Source organism: Staurois parvus, unplaced genomic scaffold, assembly GCF_062004578.1.
Source record: "Staurois parvus isolate SC_StPar_1 unplaced genomic scaffold, SC_StPar_1.0 ptg000582l, whole genome shotgun sequence".
Classification (NCBI taxonomy): Eukaryota; Metazoa; Chordata; class Amphibia; order Anura; family Ranidae; genus Staurois; species Staurois parvus.
In genome coordinates this window covers 151,763-177,561 of record NW_028318378.1, presented here as the reverse complement: position 1 = coordinate 177,561, position 25,799 = coordinate 151,763, and the positions used below count along the sequence as shown (strand labels likewise).

The window sequence follows — 25,799 nt, the reverse complement described above, 5'->3', positions numbered from 1 at the left end:
ATTTGATTTGGCCATTTGGCCTAGTGACACAGGGGACAATTGGAACAATACAGAGCAGGACACTGAGGGCATGAGATACAAGGCATTAATAAGGGGATTAATAATTGGCACGCTCCCATACCGTGACACTCCTCCCCCCTCCTTTTCACAAGTGCCGATAAGGGGGACCCACCCGGGTTCCCTGGAAGGCACTTGTGGGGCCTAGCTACTGTGGGTCTGTGCTGGCTTCCCCGCCTGTAACGAATGGTAAAGTTGGAGGGCCAGGCTCCACCTAAGGAGGCGCCCATTGTCCCCAGACACCCGGTTCACCAATGTGAGGGGGTTGTGGTCGGTGACGATGGTGAACTCCCGGCCGTACAGGTAAGGCTGTAGCTTCTTCAGGGCCCAGACTATGGCCAGACACTCCTTCTCCACTGTAGCATAGGCAACTTCCCGGTCCAGTAGTTTGCGGCTGAGGAAGGTAACGGGGTGTTCTTCCCCAGCCTCGTTGACTTGGCTGAGGACAGCCCCTAGGCCATAGGTGGAGGCGTCTGTCTGCACGAGATAGCGTCTGTTGTGGTCAGGGGCTGCCAGGATGGAGTTGCTCGCCAGGACGGATTTGAGGGCATGGAAGGCGGATTCACAGGATGGGTCCATATCACCATCCGGGGACTGTTCTTCCGGGTCAGGTCGGTCAGGGGCTGGGCCATGGAGCTGAAATTAGGTACAAATTTACGATAATAGCCGGCAGTGCCGAGGAATGCCATCACTTGCTTCTTGGTCTGGGGAGTGGGCCAGTCATAAATGGCCTGAACCTTGGCTGGCTCAGGTTTCAGTGTCCCCCCCCCTACTCGGTGCCCGAGGTACTGTACCTCTGCCATTCCCAGCTGGCACTTGTCTGGTCTCACTGTCAGCCCGGCCCTGCAGATGCGGTCTAGGATGGCCCCCACGTGGGCCAGGTGCTCCTCCCACGTGTCGCTAAAGATCGCTATGTCATCTAGGTAAGCGCACGCAAACTCTTGGCATCCCTCCAGTAGCTGGTCCACGACCCGTTGAAAGGTGGCAGGGGCGTTTTTCATGCCGAAGGGCATGACGAGGAATTCATACAGGCTGAACGGGGTAATGAAGGCAGAGCGCTCAACGCCCTCTTTTGTAAGAGTGATTTGCCAGTAGCCCTTGCTGAGGTCTAGGGTGCTAACGTAGCGGGCTCCGGCCAGACGGTTCAGCAGGTTGTCTATGCGGGGCATGGGGTAGGCATCACTGACAGTGTAGTCATTCAACCTCCGGTAATCCACGCAAATGCGGGTGGTCCCATTCTTCTTTGGCACGAGCACCACCGGGGAGGCCCAAGGACTGCGGGAGGGTCGGATGATACCCAGCTGGAGCATCTCGGAGAGTTCTGCCCGAATGGCTGCCTTCACGGATTCGGGGACTCGGTATGGAGCCTGCTGGATGGGTTTCTGACTGTGGGTCTCCACGTGGTGGAGGGCTAACCCAGTGCGGCCTGGGGTGGCTGAGAAGGTGACGGCCCGGTCCGCTATCACGGCCCGCATCTGGGCCATCTGGCGGGGGTTCAGCCGAGCCCCCGTGGGAATCTGATCTAGGGGAGTGGTGACATTGGTGGCTTGCAGGAGATCGGGCAGGGCTCCCTCATCTGCTCCGCCCGTGGAGGCGGGGCAGACAGCGAGCACTGGCAGAGCCCGGTCATGGTACTCTTTCAACATGTTGATGTGGACCGTGCGCTGTTGGCAGTTGCGGGAGTCGAGACCAATGACGTAACTAGTCTCATCTATCTTGCGGAGGACCTTGTAGGGTCCTTCCCAGATGTGCTGGAGTTTGTTCTGAGGGTTGGGGACGATCTTGAGCACCTGCTGCCCTTCAGTGAACTCGCGGCCGCGTGCCTTGCGGTCGTACCAGACCTTCTGACGTGTCTGGGCTGCCTGGAGGTGGCTGTGGGCCATGGTGGCCAGGCGGGTCAGCCTTTCCCGTAGCTCGAGAACATAGGGAATGACGGGGGTACCTGTGTCCTTTATCTGCCCTTCCCAATGTTCCCGGAGCAAGGATAGGGGACCGCGGACCTTCCGCCCGTACAGGAGGTCGAAGGGGGAGAACCCCGTTGACTCTTGCGGTACCTCCCGATATGCAAACAGCAGGTGTGGAAGGAGCTTCTCCCAGTCCACCTCCCCATCAACGAAGGACCTCAGCATGCTCTTCAGTGTGCCATTGAAGCGCTCGCAGAGGCCATTGGTTTGGGGGTGATAGGGAGTGGTCCGGATCGCCCGTACCCCGCACGTGCGCCAGAGGGATTGGACCACCTCGGACATGAACTGGGTACCCTGGTCTGTTAGGATCTCGCTGGGGAAACCCACCCGGGAGAAAACGGTGACTAGGGACTCGGCTACTTTGGGGGCGGAGATGCTGGACAGGGGGACAGCCTCGGGGTAGCGGATGGCATAATCCACTACCGTGAGGATGTACCGCTTGCGGCCTTACTGGGCTGGGCCAGGGGCCCCAGGATGTCTACAGCTACCCGCTGAAAGGGCTCGTCAATGATGGGTAAGGGGCCTTGGGGTGGTCCCCTGGGCGTCCCCTCCTGACAGATGTCACAGGTCTGACAGAAGTGGGCTACGTCCTGGGTAATACCTGGCCAGTAGAAGGCTTGGGTCAGCCGCAGCCCCGTTTTCCTCTTACCCAGGTGGCCAGCTACTGGAATGTCGTGTGCTATCTGGAGTAGCGAGAACCGGAACCGTCTGGGCACTATCAGTTGTGTGGGGCTAGCAGAGGGTTGACCCAGGCGGCTTGGGCCTACTGTGCGGTACAACAACCCCTGCTCCCACCAAAGCTGGCCCCCATCCCCCTCCTGCCGCCTTCCGGCAGCCCGGGTCCTAAACTTAGCCAAGGTTGGGTCTGTGGCTACCTCCCGCTTAAAGGTCTCCCGATCCCAGGTCAGGGGAAGGTCTGCGTCAGGTAGGGGTTCGCTCACCGAGTGCATGCTGGGGAAAGGTCCCATGGTGGCTTCATCTGGAGGAGGACCTCGACCTGCTTGGCACCGGGTCACCGCCCCGACGTACTGGCATCGTAGCTCCCCTAGGTCATTGCCGAGTAGGATATCCCCCGGGAGGCCACCCATGACGCCGATCTGGCACTGTTGCTCCCCGAACCCATAGTCGAGGCGCACGGATGCCCTGGGGATGTGATGTCTGGCTCCTCCCGCCAGCTCGATGGCGAATCCAGGGCCAGGTTGGATGGCTTCCGGCCGGATCACTCGGGGATCAGCGATGGTCAGGAAGGCCCCTGTATCCCGAAAACCGGTTGCCCGTCTACCCGCACGGCCTGCAGGTGGCGTTGTTTCTGGGTGGAGTATGAAGCCCCCGGGGGGGTGGACACTGTAAACCCCCCAGGGTTGGTTGGCGTCTGGGGGGCTCATCCATTCGCTGGGAGGCGGGGGCAGTGGTTCTTCTGCTGGATGGAGTTCCAGGTAGTGAACCGGACGGGTAAAGCGCCGGCTTCGAGAGGTGGGGCAGTTGGCTTGGAGGTGCCCTGGCTGGTTGCATCCGTAGCAGCGGTGCTTCATGGGGGGCCCTGCGAACTGGGCTCTGGGGGATGGCCCTGCGGGATTGGCAGTGGTAGGTGGGGGGCCCATTTTGGCAGAGGTGGTGGGGGGCAGGGCCCTTGACGGCTCAGGGGACTGCCGTTTCCAGTGTGGCTTGATGGCCAGAATCTCATCAGCCAGGGCAGCCGCCTTTGCAAGGGTGGTAGGGGCTTTCTCTCTTACCCATCCGTGCACCTCCGCCGGGCATTGGTTGTAGAATTGCTCCTTCAGAAATGCTTGAATGATTTCTTCTGCGGTGCCACCTCCAACAGGACTGTGACATCTTGTGCGCATACATCCTATAGGACGGTTCCACATGGCAGGGAAGGTCACGGAAGCGCGCCCGGTGCACTTCTGGGGTCACCGCATAATATTCCAACACAGTCTGTTTGACCCGGGCATAATCCCGGCCATCCACATAGTCCAGAGTGCGGTAGGCCGCAGCTGCACCCCCTTCAAGCAGACCCACGAGGTGCCGTATCCAATCCGTGCTTGGCACCTCCATGAGCTGGCACTGCTGCTCAAAGTCCTGAAAGAACCTCTACATCCTCGGCGGCTTTTGTGAAGGGTTTAAAGTCCTTGCGGCTGACCCGGGGAGGGGGGTATCCCGCGGCCCTGGGGCTGGACGGGCAGCTTAGGTCACGGTGGCTCCCTTGGCTCTCTCTTTCATGCGCCCTCCGGATAGCCTCTCGCTTGTCCTCTGCTGTGGCGTCTGACCCCAGGAGGGCCATCTCTTCCTCCACCCGAGTAAGCCAGGGGCTCTTGGGCCCAGGATCCTTGCGTGCTGGGGAGGCTGGGGTTGATCTGCTTTTTCCTGGGGCGTCTTTGGGGTCTGCCTCCTCAATGGCGGTGATCAGATCATCTTTGGCTAGGCCCCTCCAGGAAAGGGCCAGCTCCTCAGCCCTCTCCTGCAGACATGCCACAGTCCACTTCCTGTATTCGCTGGGCCGGGCCTGTTCCTGCATCCGCTGGCTTTCGCTGTCTGCCATCTCCTCAGTGTCCTGATCCCACCGCTGCCAACCAGTATGTAACGGAGGGAAGGCAGGACAGAACACACAGAGTGGATGGCAGACGCACAAAGCTTTATTGAGACAAACAGACGGCAGTCCTTCAATACGTTGGGTGGCAGAGAGGGTGGATTTGCCACTAAAGGGTAACGAGGGGGCCCCACCCACTTTAGTCCACTAGGAGAGCCAAGGGGGTGTCCCTGTAACAGGGGTAGTCCGACACAGGAGAGGGGTGCCTGGAGTCACCACCGCAACAGTTCAGGTAACACAGGGGGAAAGCAGGTACTCACGGATCCAACAGGGTGCCTGGTCTCCCAGGGGTAGAAGCAGAACGCAGGTACCTGTGGAGTCCGGATCAGGCGGGTGGCCTCTGGCTCTGGCAGATGAGCTGTGTTAGTCTCTCCCCCTTCTGTGGGGCCTCTGGCAAAAAGCAGGCAGGCTGGGATAGTATCTCCCCCTTCTGTGGGGTCTCTCACAATCGCAGGTATGCTTTCTCTGGTTGTCTCTTCCCTCCTGTGGAGTCTCCGTGAAGCTGGGGTAGGCTTGCAGAGTCTATTCACAAGGGTCTCGCCGAAGCTTGAGATCCCTTGCAGACTCCACACCAGAATGAATAGGAGCTCCCAGCATCCACCTCTTAAACTGCTGCAGGACGCTCCCCGGTCGCCTTGGCAACCGGGAGGGGGAAGGGAACACTAGACCCCAGGGAGAATCAGGCTGGTGACAGGGACATCCTGGGGCCAGGGATGATGTCTGCATAGATGAAAAGCAGGTTGGGAGGTGTGCAGAGAGCTCCCAGCCAGCTGGCCAGGAGGGAGGGGACCCAGAGTAATTTGATTTGGCCATTTGGCCTAGTGACACAGGGAACAATTGGAACAATACAGAGCAGGACACTGAGGGCATGTGATACAAGGCACTAATAAGGGGATTAATAATTGGCACGCTCCCATACCGTGACACCTTCTCTTCAGAGAAGCCTAGCCTGCACCCACCTAATATCTGTACTTTTATTTTCTCCATCAGCCCATCCCCCCAAACTATTACCTTTTGTATCAGTTGACCCTCCATTTTAGATTGTAAGCTCTAACAAGCCGGCCCCCTGATTCCTCCTGTAATGAATTGTATTGGAATTGTCCTGTCTGCCCTCATATTGTATGTAAAGTGATGAGCAAACTGTTGGCTCTATATACATCCTGTATAATAATAATACATTCCGCTCCATGTGTGGCTGTTCTCCATCAACAAAAGTTGGCTGTTTCTGTCTCAGGGATATGATGGAAAACATTTGTCAATCAGCATCTGCAGCCACCAGTGTATTCCCAGTGGGAGGGATTCCTCCATTCACATTGTTTGTGTGGAAGGAGAAATCTGAACAAAAGAACTAACAGTGTATGGTCAGCTATAGATTGTTCTGTTCTCTGGATCCAATCAACTGTGGAAGGTTTCCCCCATTCATGACCAGGCCATTTTTACTATTCAGCACTGCACTATTTCACCTGGTAATTGCTCGGTCATGCAACGCTTTACCCAAACAACATTTATATCCTTCTTCACACAAATAAAGCTTTATTTTAGTGGTATTTGATCAGCACTGGGTGTGTTCCATATAAATGAAAAAAGACCAACATTACAAAAAAAAATATTTTCTAACTTCTATGTTAGATATGTCTATCTTGTATTCTGCTCCATGTCTCCGGTAAGAAAAAATCCCAGTAAGTGTATATTGATTGCTGTGTGTGAGTGTTGTAGCGTCTACAAACTATGGGATAGATACTGAAATTTACACAGCTTTTACTTTCTGACTACTCATCACATTTCTTGAGGTGCTACAATACCAAAATAGTACAAACACCCCAAATGACCCCTTTTTGGAAAGTAGAAACCAAAAGGAATATTCTGTTGAGTCCATGGAAGATTTTATTTTTTTGTCACAAGTTTTTAAAAATGGCAAAAAAAGTTTTCTTTTTTAAACATAGTTGCCATTGTAATGATTTACTGCTCACACATGCCATGGGTATATGTGGAATTACACCCCAAAATACATTCTGCTACTTCTCCCGAGTATGGGGGCACCACATGTGAGAGATGTTTTGGCAGTCTAGCTACACACAGGACTCCAAAATCCAATAAGCACCTCCAGGCTTTCAGGGTGTATTTTATTATGCTGCTAATGATGTCCCGGTGGCCCCACCCCTTATATATTTAAAAACTGTCAAGCCACCTCAGAAGCAGATGGCTGGAAGCCATCGGTGGGAGCAGAGCCTGTTTTTAAATGATTTTTTCAGATAGCGGCAGCAGCGGCGGTGATGGCGGGCATCATGATTGACGTTGGATCCACTGTGGGGGACATTCTTTTAGTGTTTTAAATAAAGGACTTTTCAGAGACAGACTTCTGTCTTTTTTCACACTACACTTTTTGTTTTTATGTCAATGTGTAGGGGTACCATGTATCCCATACTCATTCAACTGGGGGGCGGGATTTGGGGGCCCCCTTTATAAAGGGGGTTTCCAGATTCTAATAAGCCCCCACGGTTGTGAGGAAGAGGCCCTTGTCCCCATCAACATGGGGACAAGGTACTTTGGGAGGCCCCCCTGCCCCAAAGCACCCCCCCATGTTGAGGGCATGTGGCCAGGTATGGTACAGGGGGGCACTCGCTCATCCCTCCTTCTTTCCTGACCTGCCGGGCTGCATGCTCAGATAAAGGTCTGGTAGGGATTTTGGGAGAGATCCCATGCCATTTTTTTTTTACATTTTGGTGTGGGGCTTCCCCTCTAAATCCATACCAGACCCAAAGGGCTTGGTGTGAATGGGAGGGGGGACCCCACACCATTTTTCTTTTATTACTGACCTTTATTTTTAGATTCAGCTGTCAATAATATATATTATCTAGACCTTCAAAATATGTAAAATCATTACAGAAATAATTATAAAGGATAACAAACAAAATCAGAATAAATAGAACTAAGGAAATCAAATTAGAATACATAAAGATCCGCCTGGCTACAAATGGTGCTGGTTGTCACACACAGGAGACACGACCGAGTGCCGCCTGTCAGAGGAATCCACACACAGGAGACGTGACCGAGTGCCGGCTGTCAGAGGAATCCACACACAGGAGACGCGACCGAGTGCCGCCTGTCAGAGGACTCCACACACAGGAGACGTGACCGAGTGCCGGCTGTCAGAGGAATCCACACACAGGAGACACGACCGAGTGCCAGCTGTCAGAGGACTCCACACACAGGAGACGTGACCGAGTGCCGGCTGTCAGAGGACTCCACACACAGGAGACGTGACCGAGTGCCGCCTGTCAGAGGACTCCACACACAGGAGACGTGACCGAGTGCCGGCTGTCAGAGGAATCCACACACAGGAGACGTGACCGAGTGCCGGCTGTCAGAGGACTCCACACACAGGAGACGTGACCGAGTGCCGGCTGTCAGAGGACTCCACACACAGGAGACACAATCTTTGCCATCTGTCAGAGGACTCCACACACAGGAGACGTGACCGAGTGCCGGCTGTCAGAGGGATCCACACACAGGAGACGCGACCGAGTGCCGGCTGTCAGAGGACTCCACACACAGGAGACGTGACCGAGTGCCAGCTGTCAGAGGAATCCATACAGAGATTTACTATTGAGCAGTGGCTAAAAAGCAAGTGCCCACAGAGGACGTCTAACGTGTTCTGCACATGCGCATTTATATCGGACATAGACGTTGGAAAAGCGTCTAGTTCTTCACTGTCATGACTTGCTTTAAAAAACTACTTTTTACCCATTTAAACTTTTTTTTGGAAATGTCAGATATTGTTTAAAGTGAAGTCCTGATATTTGACAAAGCAAATTTCAATGTGAACATGTCTGCAGTGATTGGTCAGAGTGTTAGACATGCCTTTTACCAAGTCTGCTTTTTTAGACTGATTCCTGGATTGTTAGCCCACGGAAATGCACCTAGACACATTAGTAAATCAGGGCCTTAATGTCATCACTGGATGAATACAATACCACCAATATTCATCACAGCTGGGCCAGCACCGATCACATCTGTCCAATATTGTTGTTTACAAATCACACCTCCAAGTGTTTGTGAAATCTCCTGCCACAAACTGTGTGCAGCCAATGACAGATCAGGACCCCATTTTTATTCTCCTGCTATCAATGGCCAACCCAGTCCCACACTTCATTCATGTCTTTGGCGGCCTCTGATCTCTTTATGAACTGTTTCTTCCATGAGGAAGATCAGCCATGGAGTATGTCTGAGGTGTATATCAGGGTGTGCTTCTTCCCCACATGAGAGCTGGGATGTCCAGCAACATTCATCTAGAAGACATTTCCCGCACTCAAGGCACTAATACACCTCCAGGGCTGTGTGGGACCCCTGATGTACAGGAAGACAGGACTTCAGTGAAGAACATTTCCCTCACTCAGGACAGGAAAGTGGCTTCTCCTCCATGTGAGATCTCTGATGTCTGTAAAGATGGGAGTTCTGTGAAAAACATTTCCCGCACTCAAGGCACTAATACACCTCCAGGGTTGTGTGGAACCCCTGATGTACAGGAAGACAGGACTTCAGTGAGGAACATTTCCCTCACTCAGGACAGGAAAGTGGCTTCTCCCTCGCATGAGATCTCTGATGTTTGGAAAGATGGGACTTCTGCGAAAAACATTTCCCGCACTCAGGACAGGAATATGGTTTCTCCCCCGTATGAGATCTCTGATGTGTGTAAAGACTGGACTTCTGTGAAAAACATTTCCCGCACTCAGGACAGGAATACGGCTTCTCCCCCGTGTGAGATCTCTGATGTGTGTGAAGATGGGACTTACTTGAAAAACATTTCCCGCACTCAGAACAGGAAAGTGGCTTCTCCCCGCTGTGAGATCTCTGATGTCTGTAAAGACTGGCATGCTGTGAAAAACATTTCCCGCACTCAGGACAGGAATACGGCTTCTCCCCCGTGTGAGATCTCTGATGTGCGTGAAGATGGGACTTCCTTGAAAAACATTTCCTGCACTTAGGACAGGAATATGGCTTCTCCCCCGTGTGAGATCTCTGATGTGTGTGAAGATGGGACTTACTTGAAAAACATTTCCCGCATTTAGGACAGGAGTATGGCTTCTCCCCCGTGTGACATCTCTGATGTGTGGAAAGATTGTACTTCTGTGAAAAACATTTTCCGCACTCAGAACAGGAATACGGCTTCTTCCCCGTGTGAGATTTCTGATGTCTGCAAAGACCTGACTTATCTGAAAAACATTTCCCGCACTCAAAACAGGAGTACGGTTTTTCTCCTGTGTGAAGCCTTAGATGTGTAATAAGATGTGATTTCTGTAAACAACATTTCCCGCACTCAGGACAGGAATATTTCTTCTCGTCCATGTGATATGTTCTATGATGTATTTGTAGATGGGATTTTTGTGCAAAACATTTTTTGCACTGAGGGCAGGAAAATGGCTTCTCTCCCGTGTGAGATCTTTTGTGCACATTAAGATTATATTTAAAACTGAAACACTTCCCGCACTCAGGACAGGAATGTGGCTTTTCCTGCATATGGGATTTTTTATGAACATTAAGAAGTGATTTGGAATGGAAACATTTCCTGCACTCATGACAGGAATACGGCTTCTCCCCTGTGTGTGTTCTTTTATGCACATTAAGTTTGGATTTAGAATGGAACCTCTTCCCGCACTCAGTACAGAAGAAGCTCTTCCCTGTTAGAAGGCCGGCCCGGTCCCGCACAGTCTGAGGTTCCTCAGGATACGAGGAATCCGATGGTCCATCTACACTGGGTGGTGCCGGATGGACATTGGAGGGAGCCGGGTTTTCTCCTGGACTATACTGTATGATGTCCTCATCTTCTACTTTCCAGTCTGGAGACAAAGTGAGACAATCCTCGGAGGTTTTCCTCATCTCCCGGCCATGGACTAAAATACAAAGACAAAGAGGATTACTAGACAGGAGCTGATTGGTTCCCCCAAACCAGGACTGGCTGAGTCCCACCAGAGGTCAGAGAGTGAGGATGGGGGGAGAACAACCAAGATGAAGACTGGACTGATCCTGAAGACCACCATCATTGGGGTATTGACTCCTCCCTCATTATCACTTTCTGTTTAAGGGTCCAAAGTTGGAGGATGTTATCACATTATTATCACCATGTAAAATCTGTGCTCCAATCACATCATCCGATATAAAATGTCCAGCTGGGAGGAAATGGGGGGAACAAAAGAGAATCCATATTATGTGTATATATAGCAGTGGGGGGAGGGGGAGAGCAGAAGTCAGGAGTATGTAATGTACAACACAGAATATATAGTGCAGGGGTCAGGAGTATGTAATGTACAACATGGAGTATATAGTGCAGGGGTCAGGAGTATGTAATGTACAACATAGAGTATATAGTGCAGGGGTCAGGAGTATGGAATGTACAATATAGAGTATATAGTGCAGGGGTCAGGAGTATGTAATGTACAACAGAGTATATAGTGCAGGGGTCAGGAGTATGTAATGTACAACATGGAGTATATAGTGCAGGGGTCAGGAGTATGTAATGTACAACATAGAGTATATAGTGCAGGGGTCAGGAGTATGGAATGTACAATATAGAGTATATAGTGCAGGGGTCAGGAGTATGTAATGTACAACAGAGTATATAGTGCAGGGGTCAGGAGTATGTAATGTACAACATGGAGTATATAGTGCAGGGGTCAGGAGTATGTAATGTACAACATAGAGTATATAGTGCAGGGGTCAGGAGTATGTAATGTACAACATAGAGTATATAGTGCAGGGGTCAGGGGGATGTGTACAATATAAATTATACAATGAAATGGTCAGGACTCATAATATTGGTATTCAGCACTCAGTGGTGGCCTAGATGTCCACATGAGACAAGCTGTAGAGGTCCCACACTTCTGCCTCCCATCTCCTGAGACTGAATCCATTGTTTCTATGTGTTTATCAGATGATGGGGGATCTAGGTGGATCCTCCGTACTGCTCTCTCCTTTACAATAAAGTCTCCTCTTACCCGGTGATGTGAGGGGCGGCTGATTGTCCATCATGACGTCCTTGTAGAGATCCTTGTGTCCTTCTAAATACTCCCACTCCTCCATGGAGAAATAGACAGTGACACCCTGACACCTTATAGGAACCTGACACACACAATGATACAGTCACCATCCAGACACATCCCTTGTCTGTTACTGGAGAATGTCCCAGAATTCCCGGCACCGCTCACCTCTCCTGTCAGCAGCTCCATCATCTTCTTGGTGACTTCTAGAATCTTCTGTGTCTTCTGTCTTGTAGGGATCAGGGATGGAGGTGGGGGGATGGTGATGGGATTCTGGATTCTCGAGGATCTTGTGGTCATACGATGAGATCTCCTTCTGGTGTCATTGTCGGTAGATTTCTTCATGACTCCTTTACAGTTCTGTGTGATACAAAGATAAATCTCACTCTCCCATAATCCCTCACTTCTATGGTCAGCTCTAGATTTATTCTCCAGGGATTGGCCACAATGTGCCGACTCAGCAAAGGACAGACATCTCCATCCAATGATATGATGACAATGGGGTCAGATTTATAGCTCCTTCTAGAAGTCATATAATAGAGTCACTAATGGTTTACTAGTAAGGCTCACTGACCCACCAGGAAATGTCACCCATGGATTTAGTGGTCAGTGGGCGTGGCATGCTGGTAATCATGGGTCTCTCTGATTGGACTAAAGCTGAGATTGTTCTCTTCTATAACCGATGCCGCCATCTTGTGCTATAACCAAATCTCATAGAGTCCGGACACTTTATGTATTCATAGTACTTGTGTGGATGTCGTTATTGATTACAGAACATCAGAAGACTTCAAGTGACTCTGAATACCTCCCAGTGTACAGCCGAGTCAGATTTAACCCCTTCATTACACTCACCTCTCCAGTCAGCAGGCTGAGGATCTCCAGGGTGAGGTTCAATATCGTCTCATTCCGGGGAAATTCCTTCCTTACAATCTTCACAAAACCCAAAGTCTGCTGATTGTCCATCATGACGTCCTTGTAGAGGTCCTTGTGTCCTTCTAAATACTCCCACTCCTCCATGGAGAAATAGACAGTGACACCCTGACACCTTATAGGAACCTGACACACACAATGATACAGTCACCATCCAGACACATCCCTTGTCTGTTACTGGAGAATGTCCCAGAATTCCCGGCACCGCTCACCTCTCCTGTCAGCTGATGGACCATCCTGGTGGTCAGTTCCAGAATCTTCTGCTCTTTCTCCCTCTCAGGTATCAGAGAATGAGATGGAGGCACCATGGTGAGGCTCCGGGTTCTGCTCCATCCTCCTGAGATTGGCTCCCCACTAGACTTCTTCTTTACAACATAATCCTACAGATCAGGAGAAAAATAAAACAATATCAACCACCTGACATCATCTAAATGTGTGCAAAAATAAAATGGTCTATTGACCAGAATAGACAAGAGTGATGTCATGTGACCTCCCAGAATCCTCCTCACCTCTCCGGTCAGGTCTGTGTTTATTAATAGAGATGAGAGTGATGTCATGTGACCTCCCAGAATCCTCCTCGCCTCTCCGGTGAGGTCTGTGTTTTATTAATAGAGATGAGAGTGATGTCATGTGACCTCCCAGAATCCTCCTCACCTCTCCGGTCAGGTCTGTGTTTTATTAATAGAGATCAGAGTGATGTCATGTGACCTCCCAGAATCCTCCTCACCTCTCCGGTCAGCAGGTAGATGATCTCCAGGGTGAGGTTTAGTATCTTCTCAGTCATGTGACTCCGGTCCTCCTCCATCCTCATTGGTGCCATCATGTGATCTATACAGGTCTCCTTGTAGACGGATAACTTTGGGAAATGAAAGTAAGAATGATTTGGATGGTATTGGTCACACAATAATAGGATGTGGATGTGAGGGGGGAATAGGAGGGTTGCTGGACATTGAAGAACTACTCCCCCCATGGGAAGACATTTTGTTTGGACTGTTTAGTGTTTACTACAATTTTGGGGTCCGGGGCCCCTTTTCTCTGTTGGGTTTGTTTGGTCTCTGAACTGGTTTTGATGAGTATTAGATCTGCAGACAAGGAATGATAAATCTGATCCTTCCTATGACTAGTTTGCTCTGAGGCAGTGCTGTGAGGTCAATGTCGGCTCATCATGCAGGGATGGTCACTTTACATCACCCGACGCCCGGGATATGTAGTTCTGGGGGCCGGGCAAGTATTGTGTTTAATCTTTATCCCTGCTGAGGGCAAGCCGCAGGGCTCTCCTTTCAGGTGCCAGCCTCTGCCACCCCGTGTGTGTGAACCTCCCCTGTACCTACTATGCTTCCCCGGCTCTGCTTGCCCATCTGTGGGCCCGGGTCAGCGGGTGTCGGAGGGTAGAGGGGATGGAGGAGAGCGGACACATTCACTCCCTTCTTGTCCTGAGCCAGAAGTGACGTTATGACAGATTTCCCGACCATCGAGGCCGGCAAAGAATGTAATGCGGTGCGATGTGCACTACATTACATCCAATGGAGTACAGGGGAGACATTGGGGGTCTTTTAGACCCTGGATGTCTCAATAAAGAGAACCTGTCATCAAAAGTCATCACATAGAGGACTTTGTCCCCTTAAGTAAAAATGTTTTTTTTAAATGCAAAGAATTAAAGTTACACCCAAGTACATAACTCCTCCCCTTAAAACATTTTGAGGCTCCCCCACCCCCACATATATGCACACCCAAACGTAAGAGCACACGCTGGAGGGCCTACACGTGATAACATTGATTGTGATACACGTTACATATCGCCGGTCACACCAGAATGAGAGGATAATTCTAGGAGCAGACCTCCTCCGTACTCTATACTGATGACCTAGAAGGGGCTATAAATGTGTCACCTATAGATAATACCGGGGACTAAAGGTTGTCACCATTTCAGCACACACAACTTAAGGTTTGACATGTTGGATATCTATTTACTCGCTGCAACCTCGGCTTTTATATTTTTACAGATAAATGGGTCATTTATTGCTTTTTGTGCCCTGAAATTAACTTAAGTATATTTTTTAGTGAAATTTGGCATTTCCTAGACTTTGTGATAATATTTTGTGACATAAAAAAATAGAACTGCCGCTATTTTATTCTCTAAAGTCTCTACTTTCAGAAAATCGATATTTTGGGGGTTTTGTGTCATCTTCAGGATAAAATGATTTTTTAAATGTGCAAAAAATGCAAAAATGGCTCTGGGAGTGAAAGGGAAAAAGGATAAGCAGGACACTCCCCTTTCCTGAGGAGCAGCCAATCGGTTCTCATTACACTACAAGGTCTCTCCCCTCCCTGCTAGTCCCCGGGTGCGATGCTGGAGACAGGCGGGGGAGGGGAGGAGGAGATAAACAGCGCAATGTTACACATATTAAATGTTTTAGTCACTAAAAAGCCCCTTTCATTTTTGAAACCCCAGGACATTCCTTAAAGCGCTTTAGATTTATATACATTTTCTGTTACAAAGGAATGTTTCCTTCCTCCTGAGCAGCAATGTAAGGGGCTCTATGCTCCATACTCCTGACCCCGGCACTCCATCATTGTGTTGGCTGCATAGTGTAATGATTGCCCATTGGCTGCCTGTGTAGTGTCATCATTGCCCTTTGTAGGCCATGTATGGTCAGGATGGTCCTTGTCTTGTCTATTTATTGTCAGTGCTGTTTGTTTAGAGGACCATATTACTAGAATTTATCTCCACAATGAGGAGAATGTTCCGGCCCCGGAAGTGGGGGAATGTTCTGCCCCTGAAGGGGGTAATCTGGGTTCCCACACTATATATGTGTGTATCATCATCTGCTGGAGATAAAAGACGTCACAGTGACTATGGAGGAAGAGGACGGACATGACTATGGAGGAAGAGGACGGACGTGACCATGGAGGAAGAGGACAGACGTGACTATGGAGGAAGAGGACGGACGTGACTATGGAGGAAGAGGACGGACGTGACTATGGAGGAAGAGGACGGACGTGACTATGGAGGAAGAGGACGGACACGACTATGGAGGAAGAGGACGGACGTGACTATAAAGGAAGAGGACGGACGTGACCATGGAGGAAGAGGACGGACGTGACCATGGAGGAAGAGGACGGACGTGACCATGGAGGAAGAGGACGGACGTGACCATGGAGGAAGAGGACGGACGTGACCATGGAGGAAGAGGACGGACGTGACTATGGAGGAAGAGGACGGACGTGACTATGGAGGAAGAGGACAGACATGACGGGGGGTTACTAGGTGTAAATAGGAAATAACAACTTATTACCTCCTCTGCTGCCACGTCCACAAATGTCTCCGATTTGCTTTCTCCCAACTCACCTCTCGGAATGTCCTGCCTGTTCCTGACATCACTTCCTGTCTGTATTCCATGGAGACTTCCTGTCTGGGGAGAAATGAGGTCACCATCTTGTGGATTTCATAGGAACTGCAGCCCCAAGAAACATCCCCTAATAACATTCCTGCATTGTATCTACCTTACAGAGATTCCAGGAAAGTTCAAAAAGAACTAAAAAAAGTAAGAAACAATAAACCTAACTCTTATGCAACCAACTGTTTATATAATATATTTCACTACAGATAGAAAAGTCTTAAAGACACAGAACACAAGATAAAAACAAAATACATAATAAAACAGAGACCTCCAAAACAGATCTTTTTGGGTAAAATATGCAAAAATACATCCTAAAGTATAAAGATATCTATCAATCCACTCATAATAAAGATGTCAGACATAAATGACAAGGATGTAATGGTCACAGAGGAATGGTGGTGGAGATCTCTCACAGTAAGAACACTTCCTTGAATGGTTCTATAAATAAAGAATGAATCCTGGAGGGAATAAAGCTGTAAAGCAATAAATAATATATAAACTGGGCCATCCACTTCATCCATAAAGACATTGTGATTGAAGATCTTCTAGATCACATAGAAGGAGGACTCATCCATGATTTCATACATTTGTTTGGAAGGATAGAACAATCCTCAGAAGGGAACATGTAGGATGACAGGAAAGGCTCCTGACTGGTGAGATCCTCCAAACATAATGATGACATCCATGAACTGGAGCGAGCTCGTTGGGGTGATAAAGCCAATCTGGAAACACTGTGTAGACGTTCTCCAAGAACTCAGCACACTCCAGGTGTGGAGAAAGTCTCCAGGTGGGTTTAGCCTGTCATTTATCATAGGTAGAAATGTCCACACATGGACTTCCACAGGGACCCCCAGACTACATATAGAACTTGTACATTGTCCCCAGGTCTCCAGGTGGGTTTAGCCTGTCATTTATCATAGGTAGGAATGTCCTCACATGGACTTCCACAGGGACCCCGAGACTACATATAGAACCTGTACAGTGTCCCCTGTAATGAACTGCTTCCCACCAGGCCTATAGCAGAATGACAGCTGAGCGGGATCTCTCCCATCCTGGGTGGACATCATATGAAGTCCTCCAAGTCTAGTGGCTCTGCTGTATCCTGATATGTCACCTGCTGTGTCCACCAGATGATAGATCATTGTACCAGGCCAGCCCAGTACCATGTGATTGCTATGACCAATCACAGTGATCATATGACAGTTGTATACAATGAATGGCTTTCATTCATAGCCATCCATTGTGTACTATTGTGATGATCTCTGTGATTTGTCTCTGGCTCACTACCTCTACTGGAAATGTATTCCAAGCATCAACTACTCTTTCAGTAAAATAATACTTTCTGAGATTAGTTGTGAACTTTCCTCCAGTTAGTTGGAGGTCATGTCCCGTGTTCTTCATTTTGGTTTCATATTGAAAATCCTGCCCTCCTGAACCTTATTCACTCCCTTGTTGTATGTAAAGGTTTCAGTCATGTCTCCCCTTTCCCTTCTCTCCTCCAGACTGGACATGTTACGTTCCTGAAGTCTCTCCTGATATCACTATTTGTATTCCCCGTCTCTGGACTCGTTCTATCTTATCAATACCTTTATGTAAGTGAGGTCTCCAGAACTGGACACAGTATTCTACATGAGATTGCTGGTGACCCCTCTAGTGATAGATCTATATAGAGGAATCAGGACCTCCTTCATCCTGCCGGTGACCCCTCTAGTGATATAAAGATCTATATAGAGGAATCAGGACCTCCTTCCTCCTGCCGGTGACCCCTCTAGTGATAGGATCTATATAGAGGAATCAGGACCTCCTTCCTCCTGCCGGTGACCCCTCTAGTGATAGAAAGATCTATATAGAGGAATCAGGACCTCCTTCCTCCTGCCGGTGACCCCTCTAGTGATATAAAGATATATATAGAGGAATCAGGACCTCCTTCCTTCCACCGGGGACCCCTCTAGTGATAGGATCTATATAGAGGAATCGGGACCTCCTTCCTCCCACCGGGGACCCCTCTAGTGATAGGATCTATATAGAGGAATCGGGACCTCCTTCCTCCTGCCGGTGACCCCTCTAGTGATATAAAGATCTATATAGAGGAATCGGGACCTCCTTCCTCCTGCCGGGGATCCCTCCAGTGATATATAAATCTATATAGAGGAATCAGGACCTCCTGCCGGTGACCCCTCTAGTGATATGAAGACCTAGATAGGGGAATCGGGACCTCCTTCCTCCTGCCGGTGACCCCTCTAGTGATATAAATATCTAAATAACTACCCCAAATCCTTTTCTTCTGAAGTGCTGTCAAGCAACATAACCCCCATGTTGTATTCTCTCAATGGATTATTTTTCCCTAGGTGCATTATGTTACATTTAGAAACATTGAACTGCAATTTCCACTTCTCTGACCAATCATCCAGCAATGCCAAATCCTGTCCATGTTACAGACACCTCCAGGGATATCCTCCTTATTACACACCTTGTGTGTCATCAGCAAAGAGACATCCCCTTACCCAACAACCACTTACATATAGATTACATAGAACAGCTCCCAGTACAGAACCTTGGGGTACACCACTAGTGACTGCTCTCTGTTCCGAGTGAACCCCATTTACAACCACACTCTGGTATCTCTCCTTTATCCAACTGCACATCCACTGAACCACCCAAGGGCTAAGTCCTAGCTTGTCCAACTTCTGTATTAGATCATTATGTGGACTGTATCACATGCCTTGCTGAAATCAAGATATTCTATGTCCACAGCACCACCCTGGTCCAAATCATTGGTGATATAGTCAAAAAGTCCAATCAGATGAGTCTGCCATGGTCTGCCCTCAGTAAAGCCATGCTGCTTTGGATCCAGCAAGTTGTGTGTTTCTAGATGATCAATGATCCTTCCTTTCAGGAGTGATTCCATTAACTTGACTACCACCGATGTTAGACTCACTGGCCTGTAATTGCCGGCTTCTACCTTGCTGCCCTTCTTGGATGGAACACACTGTGCACTCCATTACATGAACAACATTGGGAGCGCTGCAATCATCATCTGATCAGGATACAAAGGGGTATGAGCCAATCATAGATCAGCAGGTGCCTACAGGTTACCACCCCACAGGGTTATAAGCCATTGTAGATCAGCAGGTGCCTACAGGTTACCACCCCACAGGGTTATGAGCCAATCGTAGATCAGCAGGTGCCTACAGGTTACCACCCCACAGGGTTATAAGCCAATCGTAGATCAGCAGGTGCCTACAGGTTATCACCCCACAGGGTTATGAGCCAATCGTAGATCAGCAGGTGCCTACAGGTTATCACCCCACAGGGTTATGAGCCAATCGTAGATCAGCAGGTGCCTACAGGTTACCACCCCACAGGGATATGAGCCAATCGTAGATTACCAGGTTGGCAGAACTGTTCTGGGCTCACAGAATGAAACAGGAAGGCCTGAACTTATCATCTCTACATGGACATGCTGGAAGCCATTTTGTTCTGTATATTCTATTTCATGGTTTCTGAACACAGATTCTAAGAGCATTCCAAGGTGGTTACAGCTTATGTTCCCAGGTTATAAATCTGGGGGGGGGGGTATGGTGGTATCAGACGGCTACAAGATGAAGACTAGACATGACACCAAGTGGTAAGATAAATGGATGAGTCCATGTCTAGATGGAACAAAGGACACAAGAACTGGTCACAATGATTATTTCCCATGATCCTCTGGAAAGAGTGCATATTATACCTTACATTGTATATGGTGTTATTATTATGTGACAGGAATATCTGATCCAAAAATGTCACTTGTATTATTATTAGTATTACATGAAGTGAATGCTTGCTTACTTATGTCATCCAGGTTTATATTACTAGATTCCATTTCCACATATATATATTTATATGAAATGGTTTAACAATGAATACATATTGATATATTGGGGATATTCTGTTTGTAACATTATAAAGTATCAGTTTGAGTTCATTGTATGACAACGTTGTTATGTTACAGAAGACGTGAGATAAGAAGTCTCAGTATAATGACCTCATCTTTTTGTAGGATATTTAGGTAGATTTATTTTCTCCAGAATCACTTAAGGTGGTTGTAAACCCCAAATATTTAAAAATTGTACTTTTTTTCCATAAATGAATACATTTTAATGTAAACATACATACAGCTGTGAGTGTACCTCAGAAAAATGCTCCTTTAGCTTGTCTCCGCCCTCCAAAATCTGCTGGTCTGTGGGCGTGGCTTAGGACCAGAGAATAGTAGGCGGAGATGTGATGTCACACAATCCCCCAGTTATACCCCCCTCCATCCTCGGCTCAAGAACAATCACTGGTGCTGATGAGTGCTGAGTTGTGGATCTTGTGAAGGCAGAGACCAGCATGGAGAGGACACCCCCTCCCCCACCCCTTGCAGTGTATTACATGGAGGCTCATACTGGTCTCCTCCTCAGCACAGCCTGTCACTCACAGGAGAAGGGGAGTGGTGACACCATATTTCTGCTGGTGTCAGATTTATTCTGCTCAGAAGATCAGGCGGGATTTCTGGAGAAAGGGATTGCTTCAAGATACCAGACTAAGCTGAATGGCTCAGTAAAGGTAAAATCTACCCAACTGCAGGATGAGACTGATTTGTGTTTTTTAGGTTTACAACCACTTTCAGTAATACATTATTAGCAGTGACATGGGTACCAGTCTGTGTGACACCAAACCTGGCAGAAAAGCAGTTCTCTCTAATGTAGTCATGTCCTTACCAGCCGAGGTTAAAGGTCAACCCTTGTCATGTTCCAGAAGACATGTCAGAGAATTCCTCATCCTATACTGCCCCCTTCAGGTCACTGAAATCAATTAGTAGAGAAAATAGCACCTAGTCTGACGTCATTGTGAGGAGAGAGAAGCTTTGCCCGCCTAGGTTTTATTTGGAGGGATAAAAGTAAGAGACGGACAGAGAAGAGGACACACATCACAAAACAAGACCTCACAAGACAGGAGACAAGGGACAACAGACGGACACAGACACCCCCTGAAGTGAGCGCACTGAAAGCTGACATCACTGACACCATACAGTCCATATTGGGAACTAGAACTTTCATTTTCCTCAGATAACTTGTACTCCCCTTATATCTCCAGATACATTGTTTAGTCCGATAACGGTTCTGGTGAGCACAGGAGGGGATGTGACGTCATTTTACCTGCAGTATAAATTATTATCATTTCCCTCCTCTGGGGAAGATTGATTTTACATATCCCTGAAGCTGATTCTGGCTTCTAGTCAATGGTTTATCCGGATGTATACAGTATATATATGACAAGGTAGACTACTTCATGTAACATTACATCTTCATCTCAGATTGTAAGCGGATTGGATTGGCCTGTGTATGGGATTCCAGATCAAGTCATGGCAAGGTACACGTTGAGCGTTGAATATCTGGGTGTAGAGAGATCACGGGGGGGATTTGTATATCTGTTGTCACATGTTGCTGAGTTACTGATTTCTTACACGACATTTCCAGACAGTTGGATGTAATTCATTAATATTTGGAAGTAATTGCTGGCTTGTATTTCTCCCCATTATTGTGGATTAGATCATTGTACTGTTATCTTGTATTGTTTATTATTTATCATCACCTATTATATTTCATCCCCATTTTGTACTGATTTATATTATTAATAAATATATATTTTTGCACATTATTGTGTTTTATTTCGTCTTCCAATTATCACAAATACAGAACTGGGATGTCGGTTACTTTGTGAGAATTAGTAGGGAATCTCCTTCATTCCAGATCCCGCCTGTTTCCATGAATTGTATACGGATTATTTCCTCACAGATAAAGTTCTGACAATTTGTACCGTTCTGGTGTTTTTGATCCTCAGAAATGAGATCTGCCGTCATCAGACATGATGGATTTTCAGACATCTATCCCATAGTTTGTAGACTCTATAACTCTCCTACACACTGAATCATAGACACTGATTGGGGTTATTGTACCCAAGAAATGGCGCAGAATACACCTTTGTCTACATTTATAAGGAAAGACCATTTATTTGTAAAAACAAGAAACAAGCAAAAATGGTAAAAAGTGGTGTTTAAATACCACCAAAATAAATATCTATTTGTGTGAAAAAATTACAAAAATATAATTTGGGTACAATGTTGCATGACTGTGTAATTGTCATTCAAAGTGTGAGAGCGCTGATAGTTACCAGTCAGCCTGGGCAGGAAGGGGGGTGGAAGTGTCCGGTATACAGGAGGTAGAAATATTTATTTTTAAACAGACCTCCAAGTGTTTGTGGAATCTCCCACCACAAAATGTACTCAGCCAATCACAGGGCAGGACGCCATTTTTATTCTTCTCCTGCCATCAATGGTCAATCCCACACTTCATCCATGTCTTTGGGGACCTCTGATCTCCTTATGAACTGTTTCTTCCATGATGAAGATCAGCCATGGAGTATATCTGAGGTGTATATCAGGGTGTGCTTCTTCCCCACATCAGAGCTGGGATGTCCAGCAACATTCATCTAGAAGACATTTCCCGCACTCAAGGAACTAATACACCTCCAGGGTTGTGTGGGATCCCTGATGTACAGGAAGACTGGACTTCAGTGAGGAACATTTCCCTCACTCAGGACAGGAAAGTGGCTTCTCGCCATGTGAGATCTCTGATGTCTGTAAAGATTGGACTTATCTGAAAAACATTTTCCACACTCAGGACAGGAATATGGCTTCTCCCCTGTGTGAGATCTTTGATGTGTGTAAAGACTGCACTTCTCTGAAAAACATTTCCCGCACTCAGGACAGGAATATGGCTTCTCCCCCGTGTGAGATCTCTGGTGTGTGTAAAGATGGGACTTAACTGAAAAACATTTCCCGCACTCAGGACAGGAATAAGGCTTCTCCCCTGTGTGAGATCTCTGATGTGTACAAAGATGGGACTTCTGTAAAAAACATTTCCCGCACTCGGAACAGGAATACGTCTTCTCCCCTGTGTGAGATCTCTGATGTGTGTAAAGATTGGACTTGTCTGAAAAACATTTTCCACACTCAGGACAGGAATACGGCTTCTCCCCTGTGTGAGATCTCTGGTGTGTGTAAAGATGGGACTTCACTGAAAAACATTTCCCGCACTCAGGACAGGAATACAGCTTCTCCCCCGTGTGAGATCTCTGATGTGTGCAAAGATGGGACTTCTGTAAAAAACATTTTCCACACTCAGGACAGGAAAATGGCTTCTCCCCCGTGTGAGATCTCTGATGTCTGTAAAGATTGTACATCTGTGAAAAACATTTCCCACACTCAGGACAGGAATACGGCTTCTCTCCTGTGTGAGTTACTTTATGCTTATTAAGATGCCGTTTCAAACGGAAACATTTCCCACACTCAGGACAGGAATACGGCTTTTCCCCCGTGTGAGTTCTATTATGCACATTAAGATGGTATGTAGAATGGAACCTCTTCCCGCACTCAGAACAGGAGAAGCTCTTCCCTGTTGGAAGGCCAGCCCGATCCCGCACAGTCTGAGGTTCCTCAGGATACGAGGAATACGATGGTCCATCTACACTGGGTGGTGCCGGATGGACATTGGAAGGAGTCGGGTTTTCTCCTGGACTATACTGTGTGATGTCCTCATCTTCTACTTTCCAGTCTGGAGACAAAGTGAGACAATCCTCTGAGGTTTTCCTCATCTCCCGGCCATGGACTAAAATACAAAGACAAAGAGGATTACTAGACAGGAGCTGATTGGTTTCCCCAAACCAGGACTCCGCCCACATCAGGTAGCTTGGTCTCTGAGGAGCTTACAATTCCACCCTCAAGGGAACTAGGAAATGGCTCCTCTGATCTCCTACCAGGTCATTTCTTTATTCATGGACCTTAGTCAGAGAGTGAGGAAACAACCAGAACTGTCTTTTATAGGAGGGACAGTGATGAGGGGATTATAGGACAAGGGTCCCCACCCCCTCTATCACTCATCGCCATCTTCCCAACACAAGAAGTACTGCACTTCCTTATTTAGTCCATGATTTAGTCATGAAGAACAGCGGGGCTGAGCCCCACCAGAGGTCAGAGAGTGAGGATGGGGGGAGAACCACCAAGATGAAGACTGGACTGATCCTGAAGACCACCATCATTGGGGTATTGACTCCTCCCTCATTATCACTTTCTGTTTAGGGTCCAAAGTTGGAGGATGTTATCACATTATTATCACCATGTAAAAGTCTGTGCTCCAATCATATCATCCGATATAAAATGTCCAGCTGGGAGGAAATGGGGGGAATAAAAGAGAATCCATATTATGTGTATATATAGCAGTTGGGGGAGGGGGGAGAGCAGAAGTCAGGACTATGGAATGTACAACATAGAGTATATAGTGCAGGGGTCAGGAGTATGTAATGTACAACATAGAGTATATAGTGCAGGGGTCAGGAGTATGTAATGTACAACATAGAGTATATAGTGCAGGGGTCAGGAGTATGTAATGTACAGCATAGAGTATATAGCGCAGGGGTCAGGAGAATGGAATGTACAACATAGAGTATATAGTGCAGGGGTCAGGAGTATGTAATGTACAACAAAGAGTATATAGTGCAGGGGTCAGGAGTATGTAATGTACAACATAGAGTATATAGTGCAGGGGTCAGGAGTATGTAATGTACAACACAGAGTATATAGTGCAGGGGTCAGGAGGATGTAATGTACAACATAGAGTATATAGTGCAGGGGTCAGGAGTATGTAATGTACAACAAAGAGTATATAGTGCAGGGGTCAGGAGGATGTAATGTACAATATTGATTATATAGTGTAATGGTCAGGACTCATAATATTGGTATTCAGTAATTAAAGGTTCTTAAAGGGTTGCTTGTCTCCCATCTCCTGAGACTGCACTCAGTGACTTGGGTCTGAGACACTACAGACATATCCCTCCACCCGGCACAGCCAGCAGATAACAGAGAAGGTCCCCTGGAAGAGTCAGGCACAAGGCAGGAGACCCCAGTCACATGTCCTGGGTGCCTACATTATGTAATGCTTAGAGTAAAAATCAACATTTTTCTGCCAGCTGAACCCCAGAACCTCCATAAATCCAGTCTAGATACATAAATTGTGTCTGCAGCACAGAGAAGGAAGATTATCCGAGAGAAATCCAGGAATACAGGACGGGGAACACAGCTCAGGAAAGTGACCAGGGGATTACAGGCTGATATCACCCAGTCCCCGCCCTACTCTGGACCAATCAGTGAGCAGTATGGGTGGAGGAATGGATTTAGTGTTCATGACCCACCTGTGCTGATCTCTGTAGGAGTGTCCTCCTCTATAAATGTCCCCGTTATTCCATCCTCCTCCATAGACTGCTGATCATCCCTCACATACGCCTCTTCTTCTTCTGCTTTCACCTCAAATTCTATATCGATTGGATCTCCACTCTAAATCAAGGAAATGAGAGAAAATATCATCTGTAAAATGTAAGGTCACATAAAAGAACTCCACACATTGTCTCCACAGTCCATGTTCTAGATGCTCCGTCCCACCAACCTTGTAATAGTGAGGGATGGTGTGACCTTCCTGTGTGGAATCCCGGGAATACAGAGGACGGGGACATCTCTCTGGTGGGTTCCCATGACTGGATCCATCTGTAGGAAACACACACACTGACTGAATCCATTGTTTCTATGTGTTTATCAGATGATGGGGGATCTAGGTGGATCCTCCGTACTGCTCTCTCCTTTACAATAAAGTCTCCTCTTACCCGGTGATGTGAGGGGCGGCTGATTGTCCATCATGACGTCCTTGTAGAGATCCTTGTGTCCTTCTAAATACTCCCACTCCTCCATGGAGAA

The 25,799-nt window shown here is 47.9% G+C and overlaps 1 protein-coding gene across 1 annotated transcript in view; it reads right to left on the bottom strand.

Moving 5' to 3' along the window:
- Positions 1–6,121: 6,121 nt before the first annotated feature.
- The window catches only part of LOC149450096 (uncharacterized), an 83,207-nt gene continuing 63,529 nt past the window's right edge, over positions 6,122–25,799 (bottom strand). The window contains exons 7-8 of the mRNA XM_089692341.1: positions 22,583–23,659; positions 6,122–10,557 (exon numbers count right to left, since the gene is read on the bottom strand). Of these exons, the coding sequence (XP_089548467.1) occupies positions 9,166–10,557; positions 22,583–23,659 (2,469 nt within the window). The 3' untranslated portion in view covers positions 6,122–9,165. The remainder of the gene's footprint in view (positions 10,558–22,582; positions 23,660–25,799) is intronic.